We start from the raw sequence: 18,276 nt of genomic DNA on the forward strand, positions 1-18,276 counted from the left end.
AATGAAGAAATGTTGCAGGCTGTATTGAAGTAAAAACTGACCCAGTGGGTTACCAGTTGTGGCCTCATATCTGAAAACAGGTCTAGTGTAACGCCAAGATACAGTACTGTACTATGCAAAGGTCTTGGGCACATAATATAGCTAGAGTGCCAAAGACTTTTACACAGTGCTGTAATAATTTTATGCATTGCTCTGTACTACTGCTGGGGAAAAAACAAATTTCATGACATATGTGAGTGATGATAAACCTGATTCTGATGTGGGTCTCTATTATGGACTAACAGTGGGAAGGGGGAAGGGAGAGGGGAATAGCGGTTGGGAAAAGGGGAAGGGAAAGAGGAGGGAGCGGGAAGCTCCAGGGAGACATTCTGTAATGATCAATAAACCAACTGTTCATAATCAAGTAACCTTGCCTGGTGTCTCAGGTCTGAGTGTGTCTGCACTTCCCTCCAAACTCCTGGCACGCTGCCACCTGTCCCATACCCTGCCCATGGCACTCCACCCTCGCCATTCCTAACATCCTTTGTTCCTGCTAGATTTACAAACTTGCTTTCAAATACATGTTGACAAATACAGCACAGAGCAAAAACTTTTGGCACCTTAACTGTACATACGTGCCTAGGACTTTTGCACAGTCCTGACATTTAATATTCAGAGCATTCTTTCTTTAGTACTTTCTTTTGCAAAATTATTCCAAATGACTCTTAGCAAAAGAAACAGAAACACACACAATAAAGAAGATTTTTAAAAAGTTTGACGCACGGGTTTAGCTGGTGATTGGGAATTTGAAGACCAGCTGTGATATACCGGTTTATTTTCATGCTTTATTCTAGCTAACTCAACTGGGTGAATGCACTCTTTTGATTGAAGTGGGCTGTCAGTTTCAACATGGTAATTACTCAATTAATTACAGCAAAATGAACATGATATTTGTACTTTTACATTGGTCCTATGACAGGCGTTTACACAGGGCTTTAAATCTGAGTGTTTTTGGAAGAGCAAATTGAACACAAATGTTTCTAGCCATAGTGTGTTTGACAATTATTGATGGGGCAAGTGCTCTTACTGCCCGCCCTCCCTCTTTGTGTACCTTCTTGGCTAAGGATTATGCATAATGCTGTTGGCCATCAAGGCATGGGACACATGGTTAAGGACTGAGGAGCTGGGAGACTAGGATGGTAAAAAGGATTATATCTAAGCATAAGAGTAATGCCTGGTGTTGAATGGATGAATGAAGTTCACAATGAGCACGACATGTGCCATTATTATGCTACAATCTGAACAATCTCCAGGTTGTTTAAATCTCATAGATTGCACCACTCTATATCTGCAGCAGGTAGCTTTTGCAGTTATATTTAACTAAAACTAGCTTTCAAATGTCATCTTGCCACCTAGACTTAATGTAACCTGGCAATGAGGGGTGGGGGAGGGTGCAGAGAACTAGACAATTGTTATTGGAAGTGGAGAAAGAGATGCAGGAGTTGTACAGGCAAATGAAAAATCTGGGTGAGAACAAGCAGCTCAAAGATTTTGCTCTGTTATCATTTTAGGAACAATTTTATATTCATGTAAAATCCCCTCCCTTGCCATTTCAACCATAATGCCAGCCAATCAGGGGATATATGAAATCATCCAGTAAATGAAGGAAAAATAAACCAAAGATAGACATAAAACTTTCTTATAAAGTGATTTATGATAGTTTTTTTTCTACTTAATCCTCATCCTTGTGATTCTGGAAGAAAAGCAAGAATCCTGCTGTGAAACAGAACCTTTCCATTTGATTGTGGAAGTCACAAGCCACCACTACAATACTTAAGAGAGTTGAGTTTAGGAATTTTTGGCATTCAATTTTAGCAGAAATGTTACTGACATTTCCAGATGCGCCAACCTTAATAATTTCCATTCACTCTTTGGAGACCCATACAAAAAATACAAGCCAAAAATTTAGGGTAAAATAGAATCTAAATTTAAGAGAGTAGAAACTTCATGTATATTTTCACTCAATTCATCTTCTTTAGTATGGCAAGCATGGAATTAGTTTAACACTAAAATAAACAACAAAGATTTAACAATTATTTAATCCTAAATTTTAATATTATATGAAAGCTCAAAGTTTAGATCCTTGGAAGAAAATTGAAACATCTTTGTTGAAAAAAATATAGAGACTATATATCAAATGTCCACCTGCTAAATACTTTCCTTTTAAAGTCTATAATACGTATATTGCTCCTCCAACTAGAACAGAGGATGTAGTTCAGCGACCATCTCGCTTTCACTACCTTTTTCACAACAGTGAAATAAGGAATATTGATACACAACCATACATCAAAATAAGCAACTTGCATGTTTTGATCAATACTGAGCTTACGTAGGAATTGACAAAATGATTGAATGGTGTTCACAAATGGGCTTGGTAATTCAGGAAGTACTTTGGTAATTTGACTAGGTCTGTGGGTGAGGAGATTAACCACAACAATGTCCTCAACCTCTAATAGCAATAGGAAAATAACATTTATAATAAATGTTATTAGCTGTAGGCGAGTTATAGCCCTAAACATCTAAACTGATTAGTAGAAGGGATGGAGGAAATGAAGGATCAGTTAGGAAGGAAAGGATATACAATGAACAGTATAGGAGCCAACTAATTGCAAGTGAAATCTGTCAGTATACCAGATAATATCTCTTCCACTACTGAAGGCGCAAATAGCTGACGTGCTGTACTTGGATAATTTAAATAAAAAGTTAACTTGAAAGGCATGATGCTAACCACATGTGTGATCATTTTGCATAAATGTAGGAGAAGCCAGCATTGGATTGCATTGTTATTATACATATTTGAATATCATTTGGTCCAATGTATAAATAAATTCAAGCATGAAGTGATGGACACACTTTTAACCATTTCAATAAGTGTCTCGTACTTCTGCAATCTATTTGATGAAAGAATAAAGCATAGAAATACTAAAATAATCGTTACTGCACTGAACTCTCTAGGCTGCTTAATTCTGCAATGCTCGTATAATTCATCAGGTAACTCCAGATGAACGTTCTTGTAGGAAATATAATTCATCTGTCTGTTATGGACTGGCTGCCAGACTGACATCTTATATTTCACATTCAATCACGGTAGTTTTTCTTATGCAAGCAAGATAAATCCAGCTGAAAGACATTTAGAATGCATTAGATTTGGGGACATATTTAGACTCTCCGTTCCATTCAATTATACCATGTTTGATTTATAATTTCACTTCATTGATCCATCATTGTTCCATATCCCTTGATACTCATTCCATTCTTTATGAATGTGGAAAAGTAATTTCAATCTATTTTAACAGCACTGTCAGTGTATTCAGACATCAAATAAAAACAACACTCATGATTAAGCAGCTTGACACACATACCCTTGTATAATAAGCTATTTTACTTTCACTTATCCACAAGGAGATGTTGGTAACAATTGGATCACAAAATGAGCTCTTTCTTGCTCAACAAAGACACTTCCTAATTGCCAAGCATTCACTAATTCCTAAATAGCATTCCCAAATTTTAAAGTTTGTTTTCTTGTTCTGAAAACAACTAATAACGTAGTTTCACAATTATAAAATCTTTAGATCAATGCACAAGTCTAAAATCACGAAACTGCAAGCATTGTTCTATAACTTTTTCTATTAATTTAGCCCTTTATCCCCACCAATATTCTACTACAACTTCAGCTGTTTTTTGTCAGAGCTGCCATAGTTTTTCTACTCAATTTGTCTATTTTCAGCCCCACATACTTTCTATACTTTTAAACAGAGCACCATCAACAACTTGGAAGTGTCATGTTCTGTTTGTTACTAAGACATTAGCTAGCACTTTCCATATGCTCTCTGATGTGCTGAGCTCTCGCGTCTGTCTTGACATTCCTATTTTTGATTTATCATGCCCTTTTTGATCCTATCAATGTATAGTGGAGAGCATTGGAACTGGTTGCATCACAGCTTGATATAGAATCTCCAAAGCATAGGATCAAAGGGGCGGTAGATTCATCCAACTCCGTCACAGGTACTGACCTCAAGGGGAAAGGATGAGTGGTACCAGAGTTAATAAAACTAGAAATGGAATGCATATTAAGAGGCCCAAAATATTTACAAATAACCAGGGCTATATAAAATGTATCACAAGTTCTTAAAAGAAAATAAAGAACAATTATTATAGGTTAAGGTTAGTAGTAAATTCTTCAATGGTGTGGAACTAGAAGACATACAGAACTGAAATTTTGCTGAAGTGGTATCTTGATTTAAAAAGGGAGAAAGAGATACCTACAATCTTGCCAGTCCAACATTTGTAGTAAGCAGGTTGCTGGGAAAAAAAATCTGAGATATTGTTTCAAGTTTGCAATTGGATTTAGCATTTTTAAGAAATATGAAAGGAAGACCAGGAGTAAAAATTTCTACATTGGGGTAGGGCCAATTTTATTATGTTGAGATATGAATTAGCAAAAGTGTAACTGAAAAGAAACTAATATAAATTGAGCTAATCAAGGACAGTCAGATTAGATTTGCTAAGGGCAGGTTGTACCTGATTAACCTAATTGAACTTTTGAGGAAGTATGAAGTAATGTAGGACAAGGATCCAATATTTCATGTACAGTATTGTATATGGACTTTAGTAAGGCATTTGAAAGAAATCCCACATGGTAAATTGATTATGAAACCAAAAGCCCATGGGAACAGAGAAGAAGTGACAAATTGAATTAAAAATTGGCTTAGAAAGTAAAATGTAATGGTTTGTGTGGATTTTAGTGACTGGAATGGTGTGTATAGTGGTGTTCTACATGATTCAATACTAGGCCCCTTGCTTTTTGGGTTACAAATTATTTGGACTTAATTACAAAGGCCTTGATTAAGTAGTCTGCTCATGATACTAAGGGCAGCAAAAAACCAGAATCACAGCATACTGTTTTCTTCAATGCTACTTGTGCAACAGCTGAAGCACCCAGCAGGCAGTGCTGACATCTCCAAGAGCAACAATGTCCTATGTCTGGGCAGAGATCCTCACCCCTAATCACTGGGAGGAATCTCAGCTGGATTACGAGACATATATGAGACTGATTGAGAAGTGTTTAAGACTGGTAGTTGCGTCTACCAGTTGCTCAGTGTTGATGCTTGCTCTGCTTGTTAGAATCAACCAATGGAGTTAGTCATTACTTTGCTGTGTTGGTACTAAGAAAAGACGTTCCTTGCATCTAGCCTGTGGAAACACCCCCTTTGTTTTGTGGAGTGACTGCCTGATTTTCTCCTAAAGCCTTCACTCTTGAGAGACAACTTATCTGAAGCCTTTCTGTTATATTCTCTGTAACTCTGAAGTTGTCTGTGTCTTTTAGTTGGAATCTGAACAAGTGACTGGCAAGTTAGTTGTACTGAATGCTTCTGACTGTTGAGTAAAGTTTGAAGTCTTCTGATCAACACTGTCGCTGTTTCTGGCTGCAACTATGATCAGACCCACTTGCATCATTACAACTTGGTGATAGATCAATTTTATCTGCAAGAATTCACAGTTGCCATGTGAATTTACAATAATCATGAAATTTTACCAGTTGTTTCTAGTGACAACTCTTTAGTGAAACTTACATATGTTTAGATTGAAGAGTCTCACCAAAAGATATTAATTGTAATGCAGTTAATCTTCTGTCCATACATTTTCAATCCATTTCTCTTTCCATAGATGCTGTAAACACAGTGAGTACTTCCTGTATATTGTTTTAAAATTTCAGCCCATAGTGCTTCAAACAATAATCATTGTGCAAGATCTTCAGAAGAACTAAGATGATAGCATTCTACAAACAAGAGAAAACCTGCAAATGCTGGAAAACCAAGCAACACACGCAAAATGCTGGAGGAATTCAGCAGGCCAGGCAGCATCTATGGAAAAGATTGCAGTTGATGTTTCGGGCTGAGACCTGATGACCATCACCACACAAAATATCCACCTGACTTCCCCATTAGACATTTTCTGCCTCAGGATCCACAAAGTTTTTAATGGAAGCAAGCCCTCCTGCACTCTGAGGGATTGGTCAAGAAGCAACAAAAAATAGTAAGACAACTTTACTTATGTACTCAGAAAATAACATACAAGGTCATACAGAAATGAGGATTGGAACTGATGTTAATATTCTTTCTGGAACTGACACACACATGCTAAACTGAATTGTCTTTATTATATAAAAATGAAATTAATGAATGAAACACTAAATACTTAAATGTCTTGCTTTAACATCACTGTCTTTTGATGAATGACACCATTGTGTCAGTAGACCCTTTACTTGCTGCTCATTACGAAGGTAAACAACAAAATTAGAGCTATCAACTTCCCGTCGGTACTGAAGATTGGTTTAATTCCAACAGAACTTTTGTAGGAGATTAGGTGCAACACTGCAGTTTGAAATATTGAGTAGTGTTGGGGTAATGACTCAACCTTGTTTGATGATAGTTCAGTTGTAGACTCATTAATTAGTGTCATGGTTTGCATGCCACTGTAGAGTGAGTGTAAGATGGAAATGAATTTCTGTGGGTAGCTAAATTGGAGGTAGGACCACCTCAATTATACATGGCCTTGGTGAAACCTTATCTAGAGTACTGCATACAATTCTCATATGCTTATTTGCAACAAAAGGAGTGCAGCGAAGATTCATCAGAGTGGTTTTCCGATTAGCAGCTCTGTCAGTGAACCAAGATTGAGTAGGCTAGGCCTCTATTTTCCACAGCTTAGAAGGATGATTTAATAGAAGTGAATAAAATTCATACAAAGCTCAACATGATTCAGCATTTTTCTTTTCGCTGATGAGCCTTGTTTATATTTTCTGACCTAAGAAGCCAGTTTACTCTGTCAGAGCAATTTCATCAGACCCTTTTTGTCTCATTATATTTCTCACATAAAGTTGTTGCATCCCCCCTTTAAATGCTTTTTGCATATAACCTGCACTAAAGGGAAATTTACAGCCACCAATTGATCCACCAGTAGATCTTTAGGATGTGAGAGAAAACTGGAGTTCCTGCTAGAAACTCGTGTGTTCATGAAGAAAGCATGCAAACCCCACATTGAAAACCCCAAGGTCAGGAGCTGTGAGACAGCTGTGATAATTGTTTCTCTGTGCTGCCAATGACTAATGGACCAAAGACTCAAAATAAGAGGTGGGCCACTTAAAAATGAAAAGAGAAGTGTCTTCACTCAGAAGATGACACCCTTTGGAATTCTCTATCCTAGAGAACTGGGGATGTTTAAAGCAATCTGCTAAATACAGGGTACACCAGCATTACAAAGGGCTTGCATTCCTAGAAAACCAAATCCCAACGTTCTCTAATTAATCTGTATCATTTCTCTCCATTGAACTGCATTTTATAAACAGAAATGCCTTCTTATGGGAAGCTTTCTTCTCAACATTTTTACCCCCCTCAATTGTGCAGCATTTAGGAAAGGAAACTTTGATTGTATTTGTTGGTAGACGAGAAAGGATTGACGTTTAATTACCAAAAAATGTATGTTATATTGTTTGATAAAGTATTGTACAACTACCAATGGAGGAGATTGCCTTGTTAATTTTTGAAACAAATCTCTTAAATGGCTTCTTGCTGTGAACCGGCAATCTGCAATCATTGCCCTTGGGAAACTACTTCAGTTCTCTGTCTATATCCATGTTTATTTTTTCTCAAAAAAAATTTGTCACAACAGTTGTTTTTATTTTGAATAATTTGTTGGTAGTGAGTTGCAAATTCCATAGGAATGAATTTCTGTTACCTGAACTACCATGGCAAAAGGTAAACAGTATTCAGCAGGCCAGGAGGCAACTTCAAAAGAAAACCGAAGTTAATTTTTCAGTTCAAAGACCTGATGCCAAAACAGAGAAAGTTTCAAAACATATTCTATGTTACAGAGAAGCTGGAGTGTTGGAGAAGACAAAGGGAATATTTGTGGTAGGGTAGAGACCAAGATAAATTGTATGACAGTAGTATCAGTGTAGCTGACTTGTTTAGAGTAGTTGGAAAGCAGTTGTAGTTGGAAAGTAGTTGTTTAGAGTAAAAGGAAAGCACAGGAACAAGAAATAAAATAGATATGCAAGATGTAAAACACAGAAAATACTGCTGCTTGCAGTTCCAAAATAAAAGAGACTATGGGGAATATCAGGTAGGTCAGGCAGCATCCATGATGAGATACATTGGAACTGGCCCAGGATTGGGAAGCAAAATAGTAATAGACAACTGCTGGAAATCTGAAACAAAAATAGGGTATACTGGAAATGTGCAATAATAAAGACAATATTTAAAGAGAAATTGAGTTAACACTCTAGGTCTATGACCACCCATCTACAAAAGCTAAGACTTTCTCCACAGAGGGGGCCTGTCACTGTCTATCCTCTCCAGCCCCCTTGCTGTCCTTGCACTAGAAATTGCCAGTGCCAATACAAAATGGAAATACCGGTTATCAGAAATTATTGAATCAGATCTCAGCATGTGCCTCATTGTAAAAATGTCTCTAGGTACAGCCTGAAACTATCTGAATTAAAAATAAATAGCATAAATAGTCTAGCATTTTGGATATGTTAATGGTTGCAGGTGTCATCTGTAATAATGTGTAGGGAGTCATTTCCTTTATGCTGTGGGGGTACACCTGAATAAATAGCTGTGCTCTGAGTAAGTAGTCAAGACCTCCATAATTGCTGAACTCACTGCAGCTGCAGAAATCACTCTAGCAACAAAGGTAGGATACAGCAATCACAGAATAAAACTCTTTCCATTGAAAGCAGGTTAAAAAAGTGGGCGGTAAGAATCAGACCACATACATGTTGGGAACCCAGAATATGACACAGGTAAAGTTGCAGACATATCTAGAATAAATGGAATTGATTTATCATGAAATAATGCAAAGGAGCTAATTGGAGCAGGTAAGCAAAAATCAAAGTGAATTTCAAGTAAAAAGAGATAATTCTTTTGGACAATATTGGTCTACATACCAATGGAAAATTAATTGATTTATCAACACCATGTACAGCCATTGATGATCTGGTCAGTGAAACTGTTGAGTAATTGTAAACCAATAAAATACAGGAGAAACTCAGCAGGTCAGGCAATAAGCAAGGAAATGGATAGATGATGTTTCCAGACAAAATCCTTCATCCGGACTGAAAGATACGGAGGAGGAAGCTAATGTCAAGAGGTGAAGGAAAGAGTGGAGCAAGACCCAATAAGCGGATGTAGGTGCAGAAATATGTTGGAAAAGAATGAAAATAGAAACAAAGACTGGGAGGTGATAGAAGGAAGCAAAGGGCTGTCGATGATGGAACCCGACAGGAAATGAAGGTGGAGCATGGAACCAAATAAAGGAGGTGGGGTAGGCAAATGGAATGAATGAAGGGGAAGAGTGGGTGGTGGGGTGAATGTACAAGGAAAGGATGGATCAAGAAGAGGGAAAATGGACAAAGAGGAAGCAGTTCATAAATTGCTCAGCCAATTTGACCTAGTGACTCAGTAAAAATGTTCAGTTTTAACATTAAAATTTATAGTCAGAGCAAGGTAAAGTAATTAGAGCCTACACTGTTGATGAATTTGGTATAGTACTGTAACATCAGGACTTTTTTCTCCATGCTTTACAAAAGCAAGTTGTGTAAATTCATTGATAATGTGCAATGTGATAACCTTGTTCAACACATACGACTTCAACAAAGTATACTAAATTGTCAGCACCAAGAAAATACCATACAAAAAAAATGCAGAAAATTTATTTCAGGTGAAATGCAAAACTTCCTGTGGAGGTTGAGGATGAAGCTGTGATAATAGGCGAAGTCCTCTTTTTTGATTATGGGTCAGGTGGGTACAAAGAACTGGTTTGATGATAAAACCATTTGCCACCATTGCCATGGTAACCACCCAGTGCCCTACATTTATTGTCGGAGGTTATTTGCTTCAGCTGTAATATAATGAGATGCATAGCTGTTATCTGCAATAAAACACATGGCATACTGTTAATAGAAAGCAGCAGTTCCCACCATGTTGATGCTAAAGGGAACAAGTCTGTCAACCAAGGGCAGTGGGAAATCCTGCAGAATACAAGGGTTGTGAGCAACTCTTCCCAAAGAGCACCTTCATCACTGATATTGGCTGCAGAGAAAACTACAGGGGTTTCAGAACAATTATGGGGAGAGATGTGTATAGTGAGATTCCACTGGCCAAGCAGATGATGCTCTTTGCACATACATGGATGAAGAAGATAATAGGCAAATTACAAGCCTTGTCATAATGGTCGCTAACTTAAATTACTGCTATGATGTATCTTACCCACCTGTCAACATACCAGGTCAAAACTGAATGCAGGTACTTGACGTCACAGTTGTCATAGCAGACTGGTTTAGTGATCTGTTTGTATCCATGAACAGGTAAAGCCAATCTGCTACTGTCCCAGACTGATCATGCATGCCCCTTCAATACACAGGCGGAGACACAATTTGCCTAGCTCAGTCTTCATCTTCCATCTTTACTTGCAAAGATGCAACATAGAGACTGCGCTAGTCCAACAGTAGTGTACCCAAGACTGACAGGGAGGTTTGCCTCTACAGGACCTATAAAGACAATCCTAAACACAAATGTTAGTGTATAGATACAGCAACTTTTAGTAGAGCTAACATTGATCTTCATTATAAGGGTTCTGACATATAAAGGCGGGGAAGTTTTAATGTAACTTTATACTGTTCTGGTAATGACATAAATTCAGAAGCCACTTTATTTGGTACCTCCTGTACCTAATAAAGAGGTCATTGAGCGTATGTTTGTGGTCTTCTGCTGTTGCAGCTCATCCTGTTCAGAGATGCTCTTCCGCATATCACTGTTGTAATGCATGGTTGAGTTACTGTCACCTTCCTGACAGCTTGAACCAGTATAGTAATTCTGAGACCTCCCTCATTAGCAAGACTGTTTTGCTCACAGAACTGCCACTCAAAGGATATATATTTTTTATTTTTCACATTATTCTCAGTTAACTCTAGACAGAGTCAAAGTCACTTAGATCACATTTCCTCCCCTTTCTGAAGTTTGGTCTGAACCTCTTGACTATGTCTGCATGCTTTTATGCATTGAGTTGCAGCCACATGATTGGCTGATTAGATATTTGCATTAAAGAGTAGGAGTACACGACATATTGAATAAAGTGGCCACTGACTGTAAATAACTTCCCTATCTTCATGAAGATGTGCTTGCATTGGAGACAGTGCAGTGAGAATTCATTAGGATGACATACAATTACTTGAGACACACTTAATGGAACATACATAGATGAATGTGAGCTGGTGTAAGATTTTGAGTGAGTTTAACAGAACCGATACTGAGAATTTCCCCTGGTTGGGATAGCGTGTGTAGATAGAATTTAGAATAAAAAGTTACGACTTTAGATGGAAATAAGGAAGAATTTTTTCTCTCAAGACAAATATGACTCTCTGTAATTCTGTACCCCAGACAGTACCATGGACGGGATCACTGGATATACTGAAGGCAGACGTTGAAACACAAATGAATCAAGGGATAGACTGAAGAGCAGAAAAGTAGTACTGAAAATATGATTGGTTGAGCCATGGTCTTGCTGAATGTTGAAACATACCTGAAGGACCAACTAACCTTTCCCAGCTTATACCCTTAAAAAAACCTGTTGCGATTTCCTGAAAGTCAAGCAAAATCATTCTCCATTACATAGGATGGAAAGAGGTGTAAAGGATGACATTCCCCTCTCTCTGTTTCCTCACTGCCACACCTGTTCTCAAGATGAAGCTTTCCATTCAGAAAATCGGGGTTTCTCCCGTGGTTGATGGAGCCCTCAGCTGCATCTTCGCTACTTCCTGCACTTCTACTCTTACCCCATTCTCACCCAGACAGGTTCCCTCGTCCTTCCCTATCACCTACCAGCCTACAATGCAGAAAATCATTCTTCAATATTTCTATCTGTAAGGGTTTCTTCTTTTATGTTACTGCTAAGGCTAATGAAAATGACTTCTTTGTTATGTTAACTGCTGAGAAAGTGCTTCTCTCTCTCTCGCAGCTTGTTTGGGTTATAAAGAGAATTATATTCATTTGCTAACCAATTGGGATAGATATTATTCTTTCTTGTGTGTCTGTAAGTTATTGTTTTTCGCAGGCTTTGGAGCAGAAGGCGGATGGGGGCAGAGGGAGGAGACGCGATGCTGTAAGCTGGGCGGCAGGACGGACCCTGAGCGTCAGTCCAAGGCCCAGGGTCTTCGGCGAGGAGAGGAGATGAAGACAGACTAGTGTGAAGCATATGGTCGACCACCGTGGTTGGTCCCAGGCGGCGGGTCAAGGGGGTCAGAAGGAATCGAATGGTGGAAAGAAGACTCCGTTAATTGAGCTCCAACTATTGAGCACGAAGTGGTTGAACTTTGATAAGTTTGGCGCCTTTTATTTTTCTTTTATATTTTATCTCTATTAATTACAGTTCCAATAAGATCTATAAAGTGTAATCATTTAATTGCATATGGTGTATTGTCTGTTATTTGGCGTGGTGGGGTACATCGCACAGCATCCACACAAACTTGATTACCCAGTTTGGCGGGGACAAAGGCTGCTCCCCCTAGACGAAAGCGAGCTGAGCCAGCCTGAGGCTTACCGGGGGGCTACATATCAGATACTATATGACCCCATCAGCAGCTGTATCTTCGCCTCCTCACTCTTTTCAGCTTTGCACAGGAACCACTCTCTTTACGATTCCCTGATTCACTCATCCCACCCCCTTTCCGAGGCAGGTTCTGCAACTGTACGAGGAGTAGCACATCTTACACGGACACCTCTTTCCTCAGCACCATCCAAGGAACTAAACAGCCCTTCCAGATGAGATAAAAATTCACATGCATCTCCTCCAACCTTGTTTATTGCAGTCAATGCTCTAGATGTGGCATCAATGAGACCAAGTGCAGATTCGGTGACTACTTTCTGAGCATCTGTGCTCCACACACCAAGGCCAGCTGAAAAATGCAACTGCCAGTCATTTTAATTCTCCTCTCTATTCCCACACACTGACCAGTCCAGTCCATTCCAAGGCCATCTGAAACATCCAACTGCCAGTCATTTTAATTCTCCTCTCCATTCCCCCAGCCTGTTCTCAGGCCCCTCCACTGCCAAGGCAAGACTAAACACTAAACTGTACCTTATTCCACAACCTGAAGGCATGAACATTACATTCTCCAATTTCAGGTAACTTGTTTCCCATGTGTCCCCTATTTTCACTCTTCACCTGATCTACTCAGTTCCTCCTACAGTCACTGAATTATTTTGCCCTGCTCCATCTGCCCATCACTCACACACTCTTCCCACTGGGTTCACGTCTACCCACCCCTCTTCCTTTATTTGGTTCCATGCTCCACCTTCCTTTCCTAGCAGAATCGATCATCTCTAACCCTTTGTTGCCTCTGCCCATCACCTCCTAGCCTCTATCGTTATTTCCATGCTTCCACCCCTCTCCTGTCAATCACTCCTCCTTGCATGGATCCACTTACTCCACCCAATTCTACCACCTCTTCTCCGGTTATATTACCTCTATCTTTAAGTCCAGTTAAAAGGTATCCTCCTGAAATGTTGACTTTCCATGTCCCTCCACAGATGTCTGACCTGCTGAGTTCCTCAACCAGTTTGTTTGCTTGCTCACTTGCAATGTTGGATTCTGCCTTTTTCACCTGAAAGTATGATCGCACCTGAAAAGCATGAAGATATCTTTCGTTTCAAATTTTATGTAAACATCAACCACATTTAAATGTATTTGTCAAGGTACAGAACATAAATTATATATGAACATCAACTCCGATTGAACACTAGAGGACGCTGTTGTATCGCAAACGATGAATTCTTAGTTTAAGAATATTTGTCCCATTAGAGAAAGAAATACTGTTGCGAACGACTCAGGATATTTTTGGTAATATAGTACTTCTAAAATTCGGAAAGTTGCTGGCGCTGCTGCTTTATAGCACTTAAAACTTTAACAGGATTAAAGTGGTTTGCAATGGACAAAGGTCTGTGCTCTGTGAAACATTGCCACACAGTATCAAACTCTTAGAATTAACTAGGGTTCAACTTATTTTCTCTTGAATTTACAAAGTATATTTTGCAAAATTAAAACTGGTTGGTATATTTGTTATTTATCTGATAAGTGGTAAAGAGGTGACTGCTGAAAACAAATCTGACTGAATGGCTGCAATGGGTCCAGCCAGGCAGGGAGTTTGACACTCTCCGTTTGAAAAACTATGCGGAACATGTAACGGTCCAGTTCACATTCAACGCTCCATCTACTAGATTCAACACACTGAAATTGATTAGAGTAAAAAGGCACGAAACTTTAAATTGGATATTGGTTCATTGTGTCAATTTTAGGTTTCGCTTTAAAAATGTCACCACCCCTTGTGGAGCACATCGCCTGCAACCATTGCTACATAAACCAGAGCCGCAAATCCTTAAAGTTATTCCTGTACAGTTCCAATGCGCGGCCCCATTAACCACGCCCCCTTTCTCCTTATTTTCGACCCTCACCTTACATCACATGTTGGCTCAATCTACCTCCCTCCCGCGAGGGGTGGGGGGGGGTGCGGGACCCGCTGCCACTCATTGTGACTGACGGCAGCATTGCCCGCAGGGGGACGAACACAATTTGGGAAGAGGGAGAGCGGAGGGATACGAGTACGAACCAATGGTCGGAACGGCAGCGGCAGATTGAGGGGCGGGCGGAGTCTTTCCTGTGCTGTGGAGTTTGGTTGTATTGGGAGAAAGTGGAAAAAAATCAAGATCCCGGGAATGACCAAAGCGAGTCATGTCTTTATTGGTGCGGCAGCGAGAGCGGCAGTGTGCTGAAACTGTATCCGAATACTCTCTCCCGTAGCAATCTGCAAGTTGGGACATAACAGGGGGAATCAAAGCTTTAAAAGTTGGAGTGGATCAAGCAAAAGTTTACAAAATTTTTTTATGGAAACGCCAACAGCTGCTTCGAAAAACTTTCTGAAGAGAAGCGGCTGAAGAAACAAACTTTTTAACTTAAATAAGTCGTGAAGACGGTGCCGCTTACAAAGGTACTCTATCGGTAGCCGTTACTAGGATTTGCCCCTAGATTCGCTGAGATTTGATGCCTTTTGGAAGAGTTGTATCTTGCTGGAAAGGTGGTTTGAGAACACTCCTGTACCATGGTACCGTTAGGTAGAAGCTGTAATCTTCTCACCGTCTTGCTGGTGCTCCTGAGCTTTTGTTGGGATGCCGCGTCCAACCAACAACGCCAAGTGTTTAAGATCGAGGAGGAGCTGCCTCCTGAGACCCTGGTGGGCACCATACTCACCAAGCCGGACTTCACCTATCGCTTCAGCGAAAACCACGCGTTGTTCGCCATCAATGCCACCACAGGTGTCATCTGCACGACCGCGGTGATCGATCGCGAAACCCTGCCCAGCGACGTGATCAATATCGTGGTGTTGTCCAGCCAGCCCACCTACCCCACCGAGGTCCGCATCATCGTGCTGGATGTCAACGACAACGCGCCGGTCTTCCCCGAGCCCAGCATCGTGGTGAGCTTCAGGGAGGACCCGAGCGGCGGGCGGCAGGTGATCCTGGACACGGCCACCGACGCGGATATCGGCACCAACGGCGTGGACCACCGCTCCTACCGCATCGTACAGGGCAACGAGGAAGGCAAATTCCGCCTGGATATCACGGTCAACCCGAGTGGCGAAGGCGCCTTCATGCACCTGGTGTCGACCGGCGGGCTGGACAGGGAGACGGATCCTTTCTATCAGCTGCTGGTGGAGGTGGAGGACCGCGGGCAGCCCAAGCGATTCGGTTACTTGCAGGTCAATGTCACCGTGCAGGACACCAACGACAACTCGCCCCGATTCTCGCAGGCTCACTACCAGGCCAGCGTTTACGAGAGTGTGCCCATCGGCTCCAGCGTGCTGCAGGTGACGGCCAGCGACCTAGACCAAGGAGCCAATGCCGACCTGGTGTTTTCGGTGGATGAGGGCAGCCCCTTCCACATGGAGCCATTGACCGGGGTGCTGACCGTCAAGGAGCAGCTCGACTACGAGACGAAGAAGGAATACTCGTTAGTGATCCGGGCCAGCGACGGCGGCAGCCCCTCGCTGAGCGGCCGCACCGAGGCCACCGTCAAACTGCTGGACGTGAACGACAACGACCCGCTGGTGAAGTTCCGCTACCTGCCGGCCAACTCGCGGTTCGCGGCGGTGGACGAGAACGCGCCCATCGGCACGGTGGTGGCGCTGCTGACGGTGAGCGACGCCGACTCGTCGGCCAACGGCAACATCTCGGTGTCGATCCTGGCCGGCAACGAACAGCTGCACTTCTCAGTGCAGCGGTCGCCGGTGCCGGGCCTCAGCCTGATCAAGGTGGCCAGCGCCCTGGACCGGGAGCGCATCCCGGCCTACAACCTGACTGTGTCGGTGTGCGACCAGGGGCTGCCGCTCGCCCGCTCCTCGCTCGCCAGCCTGCTCATCTTCATCAACGACATCAACGACCACCCACCCGTCTTCGAGCGGCCGCACTACCAGGTGCACGTGGCCGAGGACGTGCCGCTCGGCAGCTACATCGGCGGCTTGCGGGCCACCGACGGCGACTCCGGCCTCAACGCGCAGCTCCGCTACTCGGTGGTGTCCGGCAACCGGCTGGGCTGGTTCAACATCAGCGAGGAGAGCGGCCTCATCACCAGCGCCGCCGCCCTCGACCGGGAGACGGCGGCCGAACTGCGGCTCAACATCAGCGCCCGCGACCAGGGCCTGCAGCCGCGCACCTCCTACGCCACCCTCAGCATCACCATCGGCGATGTCAACGACCAGGCGCCCACCTTCACCGAGCCCTCCTACTCCTCCGCCATCGCCGAGCACTCGCCGCCCGGAACCCCGCTGGTCGCCCTCACCGCCGTCGACAAGGACTTGGGCGCCAACGGCACCGTGCGCTACCTGCTGGTGCCCGACACCCCGCCCGGTTACCGGCAGCTCTTCCGCCTGGACCCGGTGTCCGGCCTCCTCACCTGCCTCGCCGAGCTGGACCGGGAGCAGCAGGCCGCCTACGTCTTGCTGGTGCAAGCCCGCGACAAGGGCGAGCCCCCGCTCTCCTCAGTGACCCAGGTCAACATCACGCTGCTGGACATCAACGACAACAGCCCGACCTTCTACCCGCTGCAGTACTTCGCCAACATTAAGGAGAACGAGCCCCCCGGCGCCTACATCACCGCCGTGTCGGCCGCCGACCCCGACTTGGGCAGCAACGGGACTGTCAGCTACACCATCACGGCAGGAGACACCTCCAGGTTCCACATCAACCACCACACGGGTGTCATCTCCACCAGGATGTCTCTGGACCGGGAGGAGAGGACGGCTTACCAGCTGCAGGTAGACGATTTGTAGCGCACTAGATTGTTTGTTTTCACTTTAGCGTGCTTCACAAATCCGTAACTACAATAAAAGTAAGCGAGTTAATAGTACACACTAGTGGAAGCGTGAGGAGGAGCTGAAATCCTCCCAAGCTGCTGTTAACAGACGTCCCAAATTTAAAAGCCTTGTTTCAGGGATATGCTGCCGCAGCTGTTGTTCCTCCCCCACTACTTTGGGAAGCGCTCCAAACACATTTTCAAGGTATGCTTTTTTTTTGAGCATGTGCAGATGACTTTTTCATAATTTTCCATGGAGATTGGCCCTAATCAGTCATTGAAGTTTGTACTGTTCTTTAGAACTTGTGCCAGAACCTGCTTCAGTTAGAGATAAAGTTGATTCAGTTGGGGATGAATGATCTTGGAAAATTAATGATGCCTTCTGTGTTAATATCATTTTGAAGAAGCTGTAATGTCTGAGATATTTTGCTGGTAATTTTTTTTTTAAAACAGTGATCTTTACATCTATCATTAATATTCAGTCCTTCACTAGAAGCTGGATGGCTGGATCTCTAATTTCCTCATACTTGTAGGGAGGTGTCTTCCTTCCATGAAGGATCACTGGTCCTGGCAATCTATGAGGAGCGTATTAATGAGCCATAAAGACTGAGAGATAGAGCACAAAAACAGCCCCTTTAGCTCCTCAAATCTGTGCTGATCATCAACCACCCATTTAAACCGTATTTCCATATTTTTCCTCCACATATTCTCATCAGCTCCCCCAGATTCTATTATTCATCTACACATGAAGGGCAAATTGCAGTTGCCAATTAGCCTATCATGTGACCACATGCCTTTGGGGTGTGGAAGTAATCTAGAACACCTGGATAAAAC

General features: G+C 42.5%; 1 protein-coding gene and 1 long non-coding RNA gene across 2 annotated transcripts in view; one reads left to right on the forward strand and one right to left on the reverse strand.

Annotated features, from left to right (window-relative positions):
• Positions 1-9,787: 9,787 nt before the first annotated feature.
• LOC140196629 (uncharacterized) lies at positions 9,788-17,129 on the reverse strand. The gene is made up of 3 exons (XR_011885766.1): positions 17,044-17,129; positions 13,564-13,720; positions 9,788-9,972 (listed from the first exon to the last, which is right to left on the reverse strand). It is a non-coding gene; the product is annotated as an uncharacterized lncRNA (long non-coding RNA).
• The window catches only part of fat4 (FAT atypical cadherin 4), a 391,785-nt gene continuing 388,356 nt past the window's right edge, over positions 14,848-18,276 (forward strand). The window contains exon 1 of the mRNA XM_072256139.1: positions 14,848-17,404. Within this exon, the coding sequence (XP_072112240.1) occupies positions 15,194-17,404 (2,211 nt within the window). The 5' untranslated portion in view covers positions 14,848-15,193. The remainder of the gene's footprint in view (positions 17,405-18,276) is intronic.

This window comes from Mobula birostris, chromosome 4 (assembly GCF_030028105.1).
Source record: "Mobula birostris isolate sMobBir1 chromosome 4, sMobBir1.hap1, whole genome shotgun sequence".
In the NCBI taxonomy this organism is placed as follows: domain Eukaryota; kingdom Metazoa; phylum Chordata; class Chondrichthyes; order Myliobatiformes; family Myliobatidae; genus Mobula; species Mobula birostris.